The 16,292-nt window shown below is 44.9% G+C and overlaps 1 protein-coding gene across 1 annotated transcript in view; it reads left to right on the plus strand.

Moving 5' to 3' along the window:
• DEF6 (DEF6 guanine nucleotide exchange factor) overlaps positions 1 to 16,292 on the plus strand; it is a 419,734-nt gene that overhangs the window by 225,440 nt on the left and 178,002 nt on the right. Inside the window, exons 2-3 of the mRNA XM_078644309.1 lie at positions 1,397 to 1,537; positions 2,615 to 2,800. Coding sequence (XP_078500435.1) covers positions 1,397 to 1,537; positions 2,615 to 2,800 — 327 coding nt within the window. The remainder of the gene's footprint in view (positions 1 to 1,396; positions 1,538 to 2,614; positions 2,801 to 16,292) is intronic.

Raw genomic sequence — 16,292 nt, forward strand, 5'->3', positions numbered from 1 at the left:
TGACTAAAGTGTCTGTGGCAACTGGTAATAGAGCTGAGCAAGACGTTTTGATATACTTCACTTACCCCGCCTGGAACAGGACAGGCACTGGTTGCTTCTAACATTCTGATTGCTGGAAATACAGCCAATCAGGTTGTCCGAAATAACCACTGGATGTGCCATCGAGTGCTTCTTAATGCTTTTTGTATATTTGGGAGTTGCATTCCACCAGGTGGCTGGAGAATAAGGGTGGATTCAGAACGCCACATGCAATGGAACACATCAGCTACAGGCTGATAATAGGTATGCTACTCTTAAGATAAGATGAGGTGCTGAGCAGTGAGAAAATAAACCACAGTGTCTCTCGCTGTAGCTGATCCTGTGAGCAGTGTTTTTTATCCTAACGTTTCTTATCTTAGGAGCCTACTTCTTAGACAAGCTTAGTAGCTAGGATTTAAGCTCGAAAATGTGTGTTAATGTGGAATTTCAAAAATTTCAAGTACATTGGCGTTGTGCTATGTTGTTTGCCCACAATACACTCTATTGCCTTAATGTAATTTTACAGGCCTTAATAAAAGTACTTATGTGGTTTTGGGTACTGCATTATTTTCTGCTTCAGATGTTGGCACAGTTCCCTATGTTCTTTGGGTGTTGTTTGCTTACATCCCATGTATTCCACTGCTGTGTCGGTCTATGTTGTGCGGTTTGATCACATTATTTTCTTTGGTGATCTCATCGCTGTGTTATGGGATTTTATTAGTAGGTATATATGTACGTCTGTAATGTATGTATACATGTAGATGATATTTCTAGAGCGTGAACTTTGCCAAAAGGCAGCAGAGCCCTGTACATGGTCAAAAACGAAATTGAAATCACAGCCAAAATGGCTGTTGCTTATGCTAATGTAAAATATTACACGTTTCACAGAGAAAGCTGGTTTGTAGACAGTTGATGCATTTGATGTAGTGTTCCCTAAAGAGCTGAGTCTTCAGCTCCATCCTAAATTGGAGCAGCTTTGGGGTGATACTGAAGGTCACAGGGATTTCACTTTCAAGGGGCTTTTGTAAATACTTTTAAGATGTTTTGCCTGTTATGTTGTTTCATCGTACAGATCACGGTTATCTCAGATTTGTGTTGTTTTTTTATTAAATTCCTTCATGTTCTCTTCACCTTGAGGTACATTCTTTGATCATAGCTCATCATCTGATTTGGATTTTGCGTGTTGCTTTTCATTTATCCATGCCTCTGTGCTCTATGTTGTTTGTTGTTTGGCCACTTACCTCCTCAATGCAATTTGCGTTGTGGTACAGGGAACTCCTGCCTGATGGTAATAGTACTTGAACACACTCTGTCGTCCAGTTGCGTTTGTTAACACTTCCCTGATGCTATGGCACCTTGACCATCCTCTCTCTGGCAGGTTTTGTCCCACAACTTGTATACGGTGCTGTGTATACCACATGACCCTGTGGCATTGGAGGAGCACTTTCGGGATGATGACGATGGGCCAGTGTCCAGCCAAGGTTACATGCCGTATCTGAACAAGTACATCCTTGATAAGGTAAGCTCCCTTGCAGACCCCCAACATTGGCCAATGGTAAGGCCCTATTGGGCTTAGCTCAGAATCTCTATACGAAGATGGCTGATGGGCATATTGTAACAACACTGAAGGTAAAAGCATAATTCTGATATTTAAAAAATATTAGAAAAAATCAATGCTATCACCGAAATCATACATACTGAACCTATTTTTAAGGTTTTCACGATATTTAGATATCATGGTCAATAAAGATTATGCTTAAAAGGCACAAGACAGTTAAAGGTACCCCTCTTCTATCTCTCACTGTTATTTGTTTCTTCACAAGTAAGTTAGAATTGTTTTACACTTATAGATGTATGGAGGCCTGGAGAGAAACTGTGGGGTACCCCATCTCTTTTTTAAAGGATTTGCAATTAACATTTTTTTAATCATATTTCTCATTACCTTAACCAGGTTTCCAGAACTTTACGTTGATTTCATAATTTCTGAAAAATTATTTATTTTTTATGTTGTCAATTTTTATGGGATATTCTACCCCAGAACTGGCTGTGGTCCTCCTTAGCTGCGATGATGTCTTTCTCAGTATCTTTTCTGCTTCTCTCATTCGATCTCTCTCAGTTGCGTGCTCTCTGCCTTTATCTCTCTTGGCACTTGTATGAGCGTATTGAGTCTTTTACAAAGGACCAAATACTAACAGAATGATTCTAGGTATTTTTTGTAGGTTGTGTGTGAGTTTTTCATTTGTTCTAATACCATGCATTAGTATTAAGTTATAACAAGTATGTTTTCGCTAAGACTTGCTTTCATCCTTCATTTCTGTGGCTATCTTGCACACACTGTCTTTGCATGTTTGGCTTTTGCGGTGTTACCACAGGTGGGTGTGTTAGAGTATATGTATATTGTCTGTATGTTGCTCACTTATCTAAAGCTTCCCTTTCTGGCTGACTGCCCTGTTCACTGTGTATTGTGTTCTCCTGTATGTGAGTCTTGTGTTGTCTCCCCGTTGTCTTCTCTTTCATATGAGTCACTACTCACAGTTCTATTACTCACACCTGCATGTGAGTAGCCCACTGACTCTCCCAGTGCTTCCCACTACAGGTGATTGAAGGCACATTTGTGAAGGAAAATTTTGACGAGCTCTGCTGGACCTTATCTGCCAAGAAGAACTACAAGACGGACCACAATGGCCACCGAGTCCTGTCTCAGCAAGATTCCTTCCGCCTGTGGTGTCTCTTTAACTTCCTGTCAGAAGACAAGTACCCTTTGGTGATGGTACCCGATGAGGTAGGCCTTTCTGTGTTTTAATGCTGGCTCCTGATGTCACCAGGGACCAGTCCCGTTAGTACTCACAGCACAGGCAAAGCTTTCCGGGCGTGAATCTCCATACAGCTCATATTCAATGTTTCAAACTACGTCTGGAGGCAGGGTTTCAAGGGCTCATATATTCAATACAGCACTGCACAGTTCCATGGCATAATATGGTGCTAGCCCCCCCCCCCCCCATCCAGATGGCTCTAGCTATCCCCTTACTATTTAAAAGGCGATGCTGCTCGTTCTCTTTACTACTATATATGCTCAGTACTGTCCGTGCACTGTTAGACCACACTCGCTAGTGTCCTGGACTCTCCATTGATAATTGTATTGGAGTACCCTGGCCTAGCGCCATTGGAAGTAAAGGTGGGTACCGATTGTAATATTTGATAATATTGACATCATCAGTAATGGCCAGTCTGAAGTAATACTTTGGTAAGAAAAAAACTCTTTTAATACTTAATTAAGTATATAAACCAGTAACAGTAAAGCGCTTACAAAGAAATCCGGGGGTTCTTACCCTAACTGCTCTCAAAGGAATTGATCCAAAGAATGTTTGTTTTTGCAACCAATGAAACTAATGGGTCAATGATGACCTACCGCTCAGTGTTATCCTCAGTCAGTGGCTTCTGCCCTCCATCCTTTCAGTCTTGCGCAACGTAGGAAAAAATGGGATAATGCTTTTTAGTGGCTGATTGATAGTATATTACCCCACTAGTAGTTTAGGGTCCAATCTTATGCTGTGGGACGTGCAACATTATAATCAATTTAGTGTTAAAATAGCCATCCAAGTTAACAGCATTTCATCGCACCATAATTAGAAGTATTTCATTCCAAAAGATAAAATTACTTCAAATGTGTTCAGAAAGCTTATAGTAAACTCCCCAGTAAGTATTTCAATAAAGCATAAATAAAGAGCGAAAGAAAAAAATGTACTTCGTCTGCAGGTCCCAGACTCTTCATACGTATGCACAGTAGCAAACGCATTGACCTTATGATTCATGTGTCTCATTCCCTATTATTCTGATCCCCACATTGCAAGGAACTGGAAGCCGTCATTGTTTTCATAAGGACACATTGATGGTGCAGAGAAAGAAATGAATGTCTGGCTCTTGGTACAAGCTTTCGCGCCTTCATGACGGAGAGGGAGGGACAGCCTACTCAATTAGATGTATTTGCTGCCACCAGCATGGCCCCTAACCATGAACAGACAGAACTGCATTTGCATAATGTGACGAAACACTTCAGCTAGATAGGGCTCAAATATCCACTGGAATTTAGCCCTATTATAAGACTGTGGTCTTTAAACTTTCATTTGACGAACCCCCCACCCGCCCACTTCAAAATAATTAGTTTGGGAGCCCAAAATGATAGAATATGTTCGCATAATTATCAGGTAAAATCTTAAATATTGCAAACAAGCTAGAACATTGTCGCCTTAGAGTATTTCTTCCAGGAAAAAAGCAAAACAAATGACATTTTGGAGTTATGTTCAATTTATCCCAATAAATATATACAATAAAAGCATTGCCATGGTGCCCAACATTTCTAGTTAGATTGTAAGTGAGGATTTTCATCTTGAAACAAAATACCAAATCTGCATCGTATGTGGCTTCTGTTTGTTAAATAAATGTAGTATTATGTGATTAGAACTGTGTTGCAAGTGAAGGAGACAAAACGTCTAATGGATTTTGTGGTACAGTAAGGAGGGTGTAGATCGTTCATATTGTTTTATAACATTTAATGTCAGCTGTTTCCTTGTATTTTCTCACAGTTAACCACTTAATACTTCAAACCTCGCAATGATGTTCAGTTTTCCTTTTATCAGTATATTTAGTAAAGTACCTGAATCAGCTACGAATAAAGAGGAGCAAACCTCTATTTTCATAATGGGGATATTAAAAGCCTCCTTCTACGATGGCGTAATCCTCCCTTGTTTCATGTCTGCATTTTCAAGTGCTTACAGAATTACTCTAGAGCAAAGGGTGCAGTCCTCCTGATTTCATCAAAACCAGGGGTAATAGATGCTTCTGTTTTGGGGAACGTGCCCTGTGTAGTCACTTACAGTGCAGAAAAGTAAGCCTGACAGTAAACTCCCCCAAAAGTGCAATCTTCAGTCATAAATCGACTAAACAACACTGTTGCACGATGGGAATCCCATCAGTAGTGCTGTAAGGATGCTAAGGGTCCTGTAACTGTTGCAAGTAAGGAAAATTGCCTCTTTGGCTGCTGTTGAGGTAATACAATGCATCAATTATCAGGGCTTTCTCAATGGATCCCTCAGAGCCCTGGGCCCCGGTGCCACTACACCTACTGCACCAGTGGTAGCTACACCCCCGAATCCCACAATCAAAACTCCGTAACATCATTCCCCAAAATTGTGATAGCCACGCATGTTGTTAATCCAGCATATAAGACATAGGTTTAGCTCTAATAGTACTGGCAGCCCTACAACAAAGACAGGAACAGTGTGTTCCTAACAAGTATGAAAACATTAGGACATCAGATGAGCCGACTAATAGCAGTTCAAAATCAGTCTGGTAAACATCAAGCAGGTCAGTTGTGACATTGTTGAAACCTTCACCCATCAAGGAAGAAGGTGTCAACAACCTAATATAAAGTACCGGTTGGTATTATCGGCCTGCTATTTGTATGGTCAAGAACCGTGCTTAATGTGTGTTAAACATTGACATCGCTGAGTACAATGGGGGTGCGTTGGCTGATCTGTGTGGCACAGTCTACCTACACATTTGCATCAAGTGGCTAAAGGTAGCTGGCGATTGTCCACCTATTTTGCAATGACACATCTTTTATGCTCCCCAGACCTGCAAAAGATATGACTATCCAAAGAATTTATGGGATAGGCTAATTGTTTTTTCCTGCTGCAATGTTTTTCTGGATGGAAATTATAATAAAACGTCTTTGAAAGGTAAAAGCTATACGGCTTGTTCCCAAAGATGTTTTTTATGAGTAGTTAGTTGTGTTATAGTACTCCTACTCTTGAATTCTGGGAGCAAGCGTGTAATACTATTGGCTTACTACGGAAATTCAGGGGTAAGCCAGGAGTATTCCAAGAGTGGGAACCAGGAAAATCTTTGTGAAATGGGCCCAAAATGTTGTGTTATGCACCATGCAACAAGACTGCCGGATTATGAAATGGGTGGGGGTGGGGAGGGGACGTTTTTCATAGCAGCACTTCATATCAGGAAAGAGAAGATTGAAAAGCGTATTTCAGACACAAATATGTTATCTAAAACATGGTAGATTGGTTTCAAATGCAGGATTTTTTGTCTTCCACATTAAAATGCAGCTGTTTGGGTCAGCTGCTCGGATAATAGAAAACACGTGTCCTGTACTAAAAAAAATAAAACAATTTCTATACTGGGACGGAATGTACAGGAAGCCATTTTACATTCATCGGTTGACGCCACAAATGGTGTTTGCCAAATGAAATTGGATGCTAACTGCATGAAACATCCCAGAGATCCTCTCTGCAACGGGAACATTTACATTAACACCCAGGGGCCCAGGGACAATATTGTATGTGTGTCTGTATGTATGTTGTGCTTGTGTAACGTGAGCCTAGCCCATAGGCTGCGGAGCGCAGTTCAGTGGCATTGTGATGTAGTGTTCTTTAAAGAGGTGAGACTTCCAAGGGACGGCTCCTCCGCAGTGGCGGAAGATCGTTGCCCCCTGGCTCAGAGACAGCAGGTGAGAAATAAAATTATGTTCTAACATCGTTTGATTTTCATTTAACGGCTCTGAGCCAGCGTGTGCAGGGCGGGATTGAGTCTTGGGAGGTGGGAGGAGGAGTGCTATGTGCACTTCTAAGCTCACATGTGTGTTTGGCCGGCCGTCTCAGGTTGGCCAAACACACATGCGCACTTAGGTTTCTCCAACCCAGCTGTACTGTCCAGCCGGGCTGGACAAACTGCACAGACTCCCTGTGCCTGTTCACTTTGCTCAGACCCTTCTATGGACCACAACCTTTATTGTGTTCCACTTAATAGCCTTTACAAACAATTTTAGCCAATTATACTCAAATTGTTCAGGCACTCCCTAGCGCTTAATAAACACATGTAAATTGGATCAATTTGGGTTTATAGAGTATTCAAATTCCTTTGGATAGTTGACACATTCCCCGTTGTGGTTGCAAGAGATGGTTTGTTTCAGTCAGCCTTCCACGTCTGCCTAGCACTCACTGCCTGTATGAGAAGGCATTTCTGAGCTAGTGCGTACTGCCTCGAAACTATTTTCCTATTACTAAAAAGGAAGTGGCTGCTGTAGGCCGAACATTGAAGTTCTTTGTTACTCGCAAGCTTGCTGACATGGCCAGGGGGTTCCTGGCTGCATGGTCTAGCTATGCATTGCTTGAAGGCATCAGTTCAGCTCTCTTTCGGCCAAAGATGCCTAAGTAGACACGGCACCAGCCCAAATGATAAAATAATCTCTGCTAGACATTGTCTGTGCCAAGAGCATATGTGGTTAACCTCAGTTGAGGATTCATTCTGGCCATGAATCACAGGAAATCACTGCAAGCGATATAGAAAGTTCATATGTGACACTCCTTTACTATTGTGAGGAAATAAGCTGTGGTCAGTTCCATTAGCTGTTTGTGAAAGGTTACAGCAGACACATCATACAAAAGAATAGCCTTTGCAGAAACATTATTCAGAGCAGCACAAACTAAAGGTGATGACAGGCGTGTCTCAGTGTGAGCAGGTTGTTATCATACACCATTTACAGACTGCATGATTTATCAAGGTAATGGGTCTGCGACACACTGCTGAAGTGGTAGAAAATTGAAAGATGGTGTTTGGACAAAATGCATCATTAATTAATAGGGAATTAGTCATTAATTAATAGAGGATTAAATAATAGAGAATGAAGGCGTGTAATTTTAAGGACAAGATCTAACCATTCATATCAGTGTGCAGAAAGATAATTGGCAACATACCCAGTGTGCATCTGAAAGTGAAGACCAACAACCTGAAAGGCTTCGATTGGAAATGACCGCTATCTGCCCTTTCCGCACCTAGACCTTACATTCTCTCACCAGCACTCCCTCCAATGATTGTCGAGCTGTTGACCCAGTGACACTAGGAGTCTCAAGTCATAAGATATACACTTCTCGAGGACCGAGCACACCCTACCCCTAAACTAGAACACAGCAATAGTGTCCAAAAACCTTGGTGCCTTTTCCTTCCTGTCTATCTTCATTGCCAACCTAGTGATGTCCTGGTTTCTGGTGTCTTGGTGTTTTCTTGAGAGGGTCAACTATTGTTTTTAAATATGAATGGCTGTTATTTTAGAGGGTCTTGTGGTTGATCCTTTGCCTTAAAGAGGGTAAAAGGACGCCTTGGTTTTCTTGGCCCTCACCTGCTCAAGAGCCATGTCAATCACCCCAAATGAACGAAACTAGTGCAGGACTGAGTCCTGATCGACCAGCAGGACTGGTCCATAGCTCCTTATCATGGTGCTTTAGTGTCAGACAGTCACAGGAGCAACATCAATCTAGAGTTTACAGTTGCCTGCTGGCTTAGCTGCGCCGGGGGGAAACTGCATTATGAAACAGAACTCTACAACTTTGCATTTTGCTAACCATTGGCACAGATACTTTGGTCGCCCTAGATGTGCCAAAAGACCACTCTTGAGATCTTAGGCCAATACCTTTAAAGGTCAGTTGGGGCAGAAGAATCTAGGCAGAAAATGACACTTGGTGAAACAGATATGACCTTTTTTCTTACATAGTGCTCCTTGCCTAATCATCACGGTAACTGAACTGGAAGCTGAATCCATGAAATCGGAGCATCAACATAGACCAGTACTCGAAAGCGAACACAATACAGGTGGGCTGTCAAGGCCCTTACTGTTTGCAATACTAACAAATTAAACTAATAGACAATAAAAATGATCAGAAAACAAAATAGTACGATCAAGATCTTTGAGTGGGGAGCTGCAGAACCTGTGCTGCTTAGCTTACCTCTGAAAATTCAGAGATGCATCTTTGAGTTACCTTCAGCCACCTGAGAAAGGAGTATCCTTCCCATCTTAACCACTAGGAATTCATCTGTTTAGCTTTCCAGTCCACCATTTTTGCTTGTCTGATCCATTACAGAGTGGCTGGAAACACCAGCTTGAACTGTTATGCCACATCTCACCCTACAGCAACACAAGCAGCCACAGACCTAATTTGGTCGTATTAAAGACTTATCAGTTTCCTGTTACTTCATCCCTCCTCCCTCCCCTCCCCTCCTGATTTCTCTTTCTCTTAAATAAAATCAAACTTAAAAAAAAGACTTATCGAACGATGTGTTGGATATGACCTTAGACAGGAAGAGGGGGCGAGGGGTCGCGGCTGTGGCCTCTCCTACAAAGCTGTGTGCGATGATTGATGGTCTTGGATGGGTGGATGTGTGGAGGCATCTTCATGCAGAGCGACGAGAATACACCTATGTGTCTGCGGTGCATGGCTCCCTCTCGCGCTTAGACTGTGTGTTTGTACCGGGGGCCTTCCTAGACAGGGTGAGGGGGGCGGCGATCCGGCCTCGCGGGCTGTCCGACCACTCCCCTGTGGCGGTTCAGATTGACCTTTGTAAAGCGCGCCAACCGTTCAGATGGCGGATGTCTACATGGCACCTGCAGCAACCGGGCTACACCCGGCATCTGCGCAGTGCAATTGCCCACTATTGGCAGGATAATCTAACCGAGGGGGTTGATGCGGTGACGGTGTGGGAGGCCATGAAACCTGCCCTGAGGTCTGTCGATATTGCCTGGTGCGCTTCTGCTCGCCGGACCCGACTAGAAAGTGTAGCCACAGCTGCGGAACGCGTGGAGAGACGGGAGGCACGACACAGGGAGGCGGACGATGATGTGACGCTGCGGCTGCTTTTACAAGCGCAACAGTCTTACTCCTCGGTCTTGCTAGATGAGGCCCGCCAGGCGTGGCTGGCTACACGTAGTAGAGTGTACCAATGGGGGGACAAGTCTTGCACCATGCTCCACCGGTTGTGTCAGCAGACCTTCCAGCCGATCACCCTGCCGGGGCTGGTCGACGATGCAGGGGTAGTAATTACGGACCCATCGGTCCTTGCAGCGAGCTTTGCGCGCTACTACGAGCATCAATATGCCTCTCGTGAGAGCCTCTCCCCCGAATGCATTGAGGCTTACCTCACAGCGGTCCGCCCACAAGCGGTACCTGATGAGGTCCGCGACGCCCTGGATCTCCCTCTGACAGCTGAAGAACTGGGTGACGCACTGGGTCAACTTAATGCGGGTAAAGCACCTGGGCCCAGCGGGTTCCCCTGCGAATTCTACCGGACATTCCACCTGCAGCTTGGGCCGCATTACAGGCGGGCCTTGGAACTAGCTCGGGAGCGGGGTAGCCTCCCCCCGGACTGGCGTCACGCTGAAATTGTGGTGTTCAAAAACCGGGCAGACCCCCTGAGCGCCACGAGTCGTACCGCCCCATCTCCCTTATTAACGTTGAAGCCAAACTCCTGGCCAAGGCGCTTGCGAATCGCCTGCTTCCCCACATCTCGGCCCTTGTCCACCCGGACCAGGCGGGATTTATGCCGCACCGGGCGACGCGACACAACATTCGGCGGGCGCAGGCGGCGATTGATGCGATCGGGACGACTGGGGACCAAGCGGCGCTGTTGTTGGCCGACATAGATAGTGCCTTTGACTCGGTCAGCTGGACCTACCTCCTTGCCCTTCTGCCACTGCTGAACTTGGGTCCTGTCTTCATCTCTTATGTGACACTGCTATATACTAATATTACCGCTTCGGTGCGCGTGTCTGGGGCGATTTCTGCGCGATTTCCTGTGGCCAGAGGCACTCGTCAGGGGTGCCCCCTCTCCCCGTACCTCTTCGCGCTGGCTATGGAGCCTATGGCCGCCCGAGTGCGCCAGGACGCGCTCTATCGGGGTTTCGTGTGGGGGACGGGCCATTCAGACCGCATTGCCCTGTATGCGGACGACGTGCTCTTCTTTATGACTGATCTACACCGTACAGGGCCTCGTGTTCTTGAGATAATGCGGGAGTTTGGTCAGGCGTCGGGGCTCTTTCTTAACCCTCGCAAGTCAACCCTGTGGGTGCTGGGGGGGGCCTCGATGAGCTGCCAGTGGGCTGCGTCCCTTCAGATGGCGGTTGATGGCATGAAGTACCTGGGCGTTTTCCTCTCGGCCTCGACTACCGTGGCGTGGGATCGGAACGTCCAGCCGGTGTGGGACAGGGTCCAGGTTGATATTAAGACCTGGACGCGTATGCCCCTTAATATCTATGGCCGGTCGGCCATATTCAAAATGGTAGCCCTGCCTAGGCTCCTCTACCAACTACAGAATCACCCTTATAAAATCGACCCGCAATGGTTCCGTGGTGTCAACTCGGTGCTGGGCAGATTTCTGTGGGCCGGGGGTGCTTCTAGGGTGGCACTGCGCACCTGCTTCCTCTCTACCTACTGTGGCGGCTTGGCATCCGCGGATCTGCTATCATATTACCAGGCCTCCCATCTCCTAGTGCTCAACGAGTGGTGGTATGGGGACCGTAGCGATCCGGCCTATGCACTGGAACACTCATTGATGGGAGGTGCCACACTTCACACCCTGCTGTACTCGGCCAGGCGGAGGAGGGCTTTGCCAAGGGTCACTCAGGTGGTCTTCGCGATCTGGCGGCAGGCTCTGCACCGTATGGGGTGGTGGGGCAGGCTGACGGCCGAGACGCCGCTGTGGCATAACGGCCTACTACCGGCGTTGGCCTCCTTGTCCGGGTTCGGCAACTGGGACGCGATCGGGATCTCGTCTCTCGGTAATGTTCTCAACGGAACTACCCTTAAGTCCTTTCAGGACCTTAGTTCCGAATATGGTCTGTCTAGGTCCCAATTCTTTCGCTACCTCCAGTTCCGCCATGCCCTTGGCCCCAGCCTGGTGGGGTTGGAGCAGCTCCCCGACTTTAGTCCTATTGAGGCTAAACTGTTTATGGGCGACCTGGGCGACAAGAAGGTCTCTCAGATATACCGCTCCCTGGTCATACACTGTTCCCCCTCCCTTTCGACATTCAAGGCCTCCTGGGAGCATGATGTTGGCCCCATGGATGACGATGATTGGCGTGAGGCCCTCGAATCCCCCCGTGGTGCAGCTATAGCCGTCCGTCTTAGGTTTATTCAATTCAAGTACCTTCATAGGGCCTATTATACTAGGGAGCGGCTGTGGCGAGCGGGCCTCATAGCTACCCCTGAATGTCTGAGGTGTGGTGCTGAGAGGGGGACGCTTTTCCATACAGTATGGTCCTGTGAGAGGCTGACCCGATTCTGGGCCGGGTTGTGGGACTGCCTGTCGGAGGTATTGGGGTGGGACATTCCCCGTACCCCTAGGCTAGGTCCCCTCCATATTCTGGAAAATGTTGGGGGCAACACCTACAAACGACACCTGCTGCTGTTGGGGCTAGTGGTGGCCAAACGTGATCTGGCCCAAGCATGGAAGAGCGAACGTGCCCCCCCCTTGAGTGCGTGGAAGGCGGGATTGGACTTTTTAATGGGTCTAGAATTACCCGTATTTGAGGCCAGGGGTTGCCCCCGGAAACACTACAAGATCTGGAAGCGGTGGGCAGACTACAGGGGTCTGGACCTCGATCCCCCAGCTGATATTGATGACGTACTGGCCCTTGATGTGGATCCCGGGCCCTAGGCTATTAGCCGACTCTGACTCTGATTTCCATCTCATGTTGCTGACCTGTGATCACGTGCACTGGGTTAGGGTGGGATAAGGGGTGGGTAGCTGGGGGGGCGTTGGGGGGGTGTTGTTGGGGATGGGTGGGTCGGGAGGGAATTGGGGTGTGCTTTTCGTATAACTCTGAGTTCATTGCCATGCTCTTATCTGTCTGTGTTGTTGGCAGTCTCCTCCTGACTGTGGAGGGCTGTCCTGAACCTTGATTGAACTCTTAATAAAAACGGTTTTGAAAAAAAAAAAAGACTTATCAGTCAGGTTCAAATTGAAGCCACATTAAGCTCAGAAAACACCTCAGACCAAATCCATTGTAATTATAATAAGAAAAGAGAGAGGGCATATGTAGCTTTTCCTGTATAAAACAAGCATTATCAGGATGTGTACTAGTCACATCTGTTTAACCTAAGAGAAAGCCTTGTCTATTTCAAGGGGAAAAAATTAACTTGTGTGAGGCTTGAGCCTGTAGCTGTTGCTGGCCTTGGCTAGAGCAACCTGCCCCTACCTTCACAGGTTCCCTGATGGCGCTGCCACACCGAGACCAATGGCACATTCATCATTGGAAAAAGATAACTGCTCCCATCCTCATGGGCTCCCATAATGCCCACCCGCCCCAAGACACAGAGCAGGCAGCATTGGAAAGAGGCTTCTGCCTCTGCATCACACTGTCCCCTTTAGTGCCCCCAACCTTCAGACGAACTGTGTTGGAAAGTGTTGTAGGTGATGATAAGGCACATCACAGTTTCAGGATCCAAAGCAAATTAAGTTTATTGAGCAACTCCCCGTCCTTGGCAATCTCCCTGCAGCAACTGACAACAGTCCAAATCCTTACACTCTACATATTCTCATAGAATGTAAATGCATTCTGAGCGATGTAAGAACATTACATATCATCCTTTCTTAAACAGTGTAATAATATAAAACAACAACTCTACTATACTTTGATAAAATAAACCTAGAGATGGATTCAAAAACTGTACTTAAAGAAACAGGTAACTATTCAATGTTAAGGGAACATTCAAACAATGTTGATGGCAATTTATTTTCTCTTTTTATCTCAGACTTTTTCTGTCTTACACATTTAGGGGCATATTACCAAGGGCCCTTATCGCCGCTTTAGCAGGACTTTTTCCCGCTACAGCGGCGATAATTTGATCGCCCTATTACCAAGCTGTCGCTAACACCAGTTAGCGACAGCTAATAGGCGATAGCGAGCATCTTGGGGCCCGCTTTGCATGTCAGCGATATTTATCGCTAATGACATGTAAAGTGGCGTGCCAAGATGTTAGCGACTGAAAACAGTCGCTAACATCGCTATCTCCTATTACCTACAAAGGCGTAGTTTTGGAAATATTTGCGCTAAGCGCGAATATCTCCAAAAGCTAACACCTGCCCAGAGCAGTTCTTAGCCATGTTATCCAATGGGAGGTGGATAACATGGCTAAGAGCATTGTCACGATAATGTGTGAATATCGCTGTATTTCCAGCGATATTCACGCATTTCGAATGATTTTTATCGTTTCTGAGATAAGCCTTGTGGATAGCAAGGTATCTCAGCGATAAAAATCGTCGTAGCGCGGCGATAAAATTATTCCCGCTACCCCTGCTTAGCGATAAATATCGCTATTGCTAGGTAAAATGCCCCTAAGTTTTATCCATAGTAACCATTGCAGATTTTCAACATTCAATATAAGTAACCTACTTTTATTCCATCTTGAAACATCATCCAATTCTTCATAATTTCTTCCCGCCTTCTTCACAATACTGGACTCCGAGAACGCAGATCTCCCCTTGCGAACACACCATGGTAATTTTACCTTACCTTTTGTCTGTATGTTTATTCAAAACTCATTTTCATACTCATCCTGTTTGGCCATAGCTCTTTGCTTTAATTTAGTTTCATCAATTTCAGCCACCTCATCACTTCTACCCATCGGAATAACCAACCCGGGTTTTCTTCTTTTCAGGAATTCAAAAGGTGATTGGCCAGTGGTATAATACAAACTATTCTGAATTGACCACATCATCTGTTTAACGTAACCAATAACCGGTCTGTCGGTAGCTACTGCCATCTGAATACTCTGTCTACCAAACCATTGGACCTGGGATAATATAAAGCAGCCCTAGAATGCAATATATTCCTTTTTAACAAATACTGCTTAACATCTTCAGAACAAAACTGAGGCCCATTATTCATCACAATTTATTCAGGATACCCCTCACTGAGATATACTTTTTTCATTAACAGTATGACCATCTTACTCGTCACCTCTCCTACAAATTCCAACTCAAACCACTTGGAATAATAACCCACCATCACTTGAACAAATGTGTTATGAGGACCCATGATCTCCAATGGTCCCATATCATCCAAAGCCAATTTTATCCATGGTCTCGTAGGATAATTAACAGATTGTAATGGTTGACAACGAGTTCTATAAATTGTATCACTGTTCTTGCATAATGAACACTCCTTGACAACCTTTTCTGTCTTTATCCATACTAGACCACTAGAATAACTACCTGATTCTACTTTTGGTTTTACTCATGCCTAAGAGATTTTTGACCAAATTCCACCACCTTTCTCCTCAGCAAGTTTGGAGATTTTTACTTCGTACCACATCTCACACCCCATTCATCCACACAGCGTTCATCTTTAACATTGACTTAATAGTTAGATCAGGTTTTCATACCACAAAGATGGGTGCCAGCCATTCAGAAGATTCAGTATCTCCTACTATTTCAGCCTTTACAAGTTTATTAATCTTCACCTTAACTACATTTCTAGCAGCAAAGGGCAAATTGCGCACATTATGAATTTTTGGTTTAGAACCACATCGCAAAACAATCCTGTTTCTAAAACTGCACAATTTACCCAACTGATCGAGGAAAACCTCTTGACACAAATGAACGATGTGTTCTGATTCAACTCTAGAATTCTCTAAGATAATTTGTTCAGCGGCACCAGGATACAGTTGCATACCCATGGCAGCTTGGTCAAGTAGTACTGACAAAGTTGCACCACTTTTAGCAACATATATGCGACCACTAATACTTCTAACTTTGTAAGAAATACGGACTGTGAAGAAACCCTGAAGACTGACATACTCACTATTATACTTTTTCAACTTAACATCAGGTGCATCCAACATCTTTTAAAATCTTCCAATGATATTATAGTGTAACAAGCCACTGAATCCACTAATATTCAGAAAACATTACGATCAATTCCAATCATACTCTTGGGATCTTTTATATTCAAACATCTTACTCCGTCATAGTCTGTAACAGTTAATACACATTCATCAATAGAGTTCTGATTAAGGTCCACATCAACCAAACTAAGGAGATATCATCATCTGAATGTCTTTCACCAACATATTTTTTTACCTACTACGCCAACTGATATACTAGCCAGTACAGAACTTTTGCAAACACGTCCATAGTGACCTAACTTTCTGCACCCATACATGTAACATTCCTCGCAGGACACGATATGTCATTAGCCCAATGATTCATGCTACCACACTGAATGCAACCATTTTTAGCTACACCTTTGAATCTATTCTTGCTCTTTGTACTCATACCTTTCCCTCCACTAGTGTTTAATGTTATAGCATTGGCCTGATCAAATTTGTTCTCACTTTCTTTCGCAACCTCACCGTGTTTATCCTTGCTAAGTTTATCTCCATTCATAATCCTCACACACTTTGAAGTTAAGTATTCTCCTCTAACTATGTCTA

This window comes from Lissotriton helveticus, chromosome 5_1 (assembly GCF_964261635.1).
Source record: "Lissotriton helveticus chromosome 5_1, aLisHel1.1, whole genome shotgun sequence".
Taxonomy (NCBI): Eukaryota; Metazoa; Chordata; class Amphibia; order Caudata; family Salamandridae; genus Lissotriton; species Lissotriton helveticus.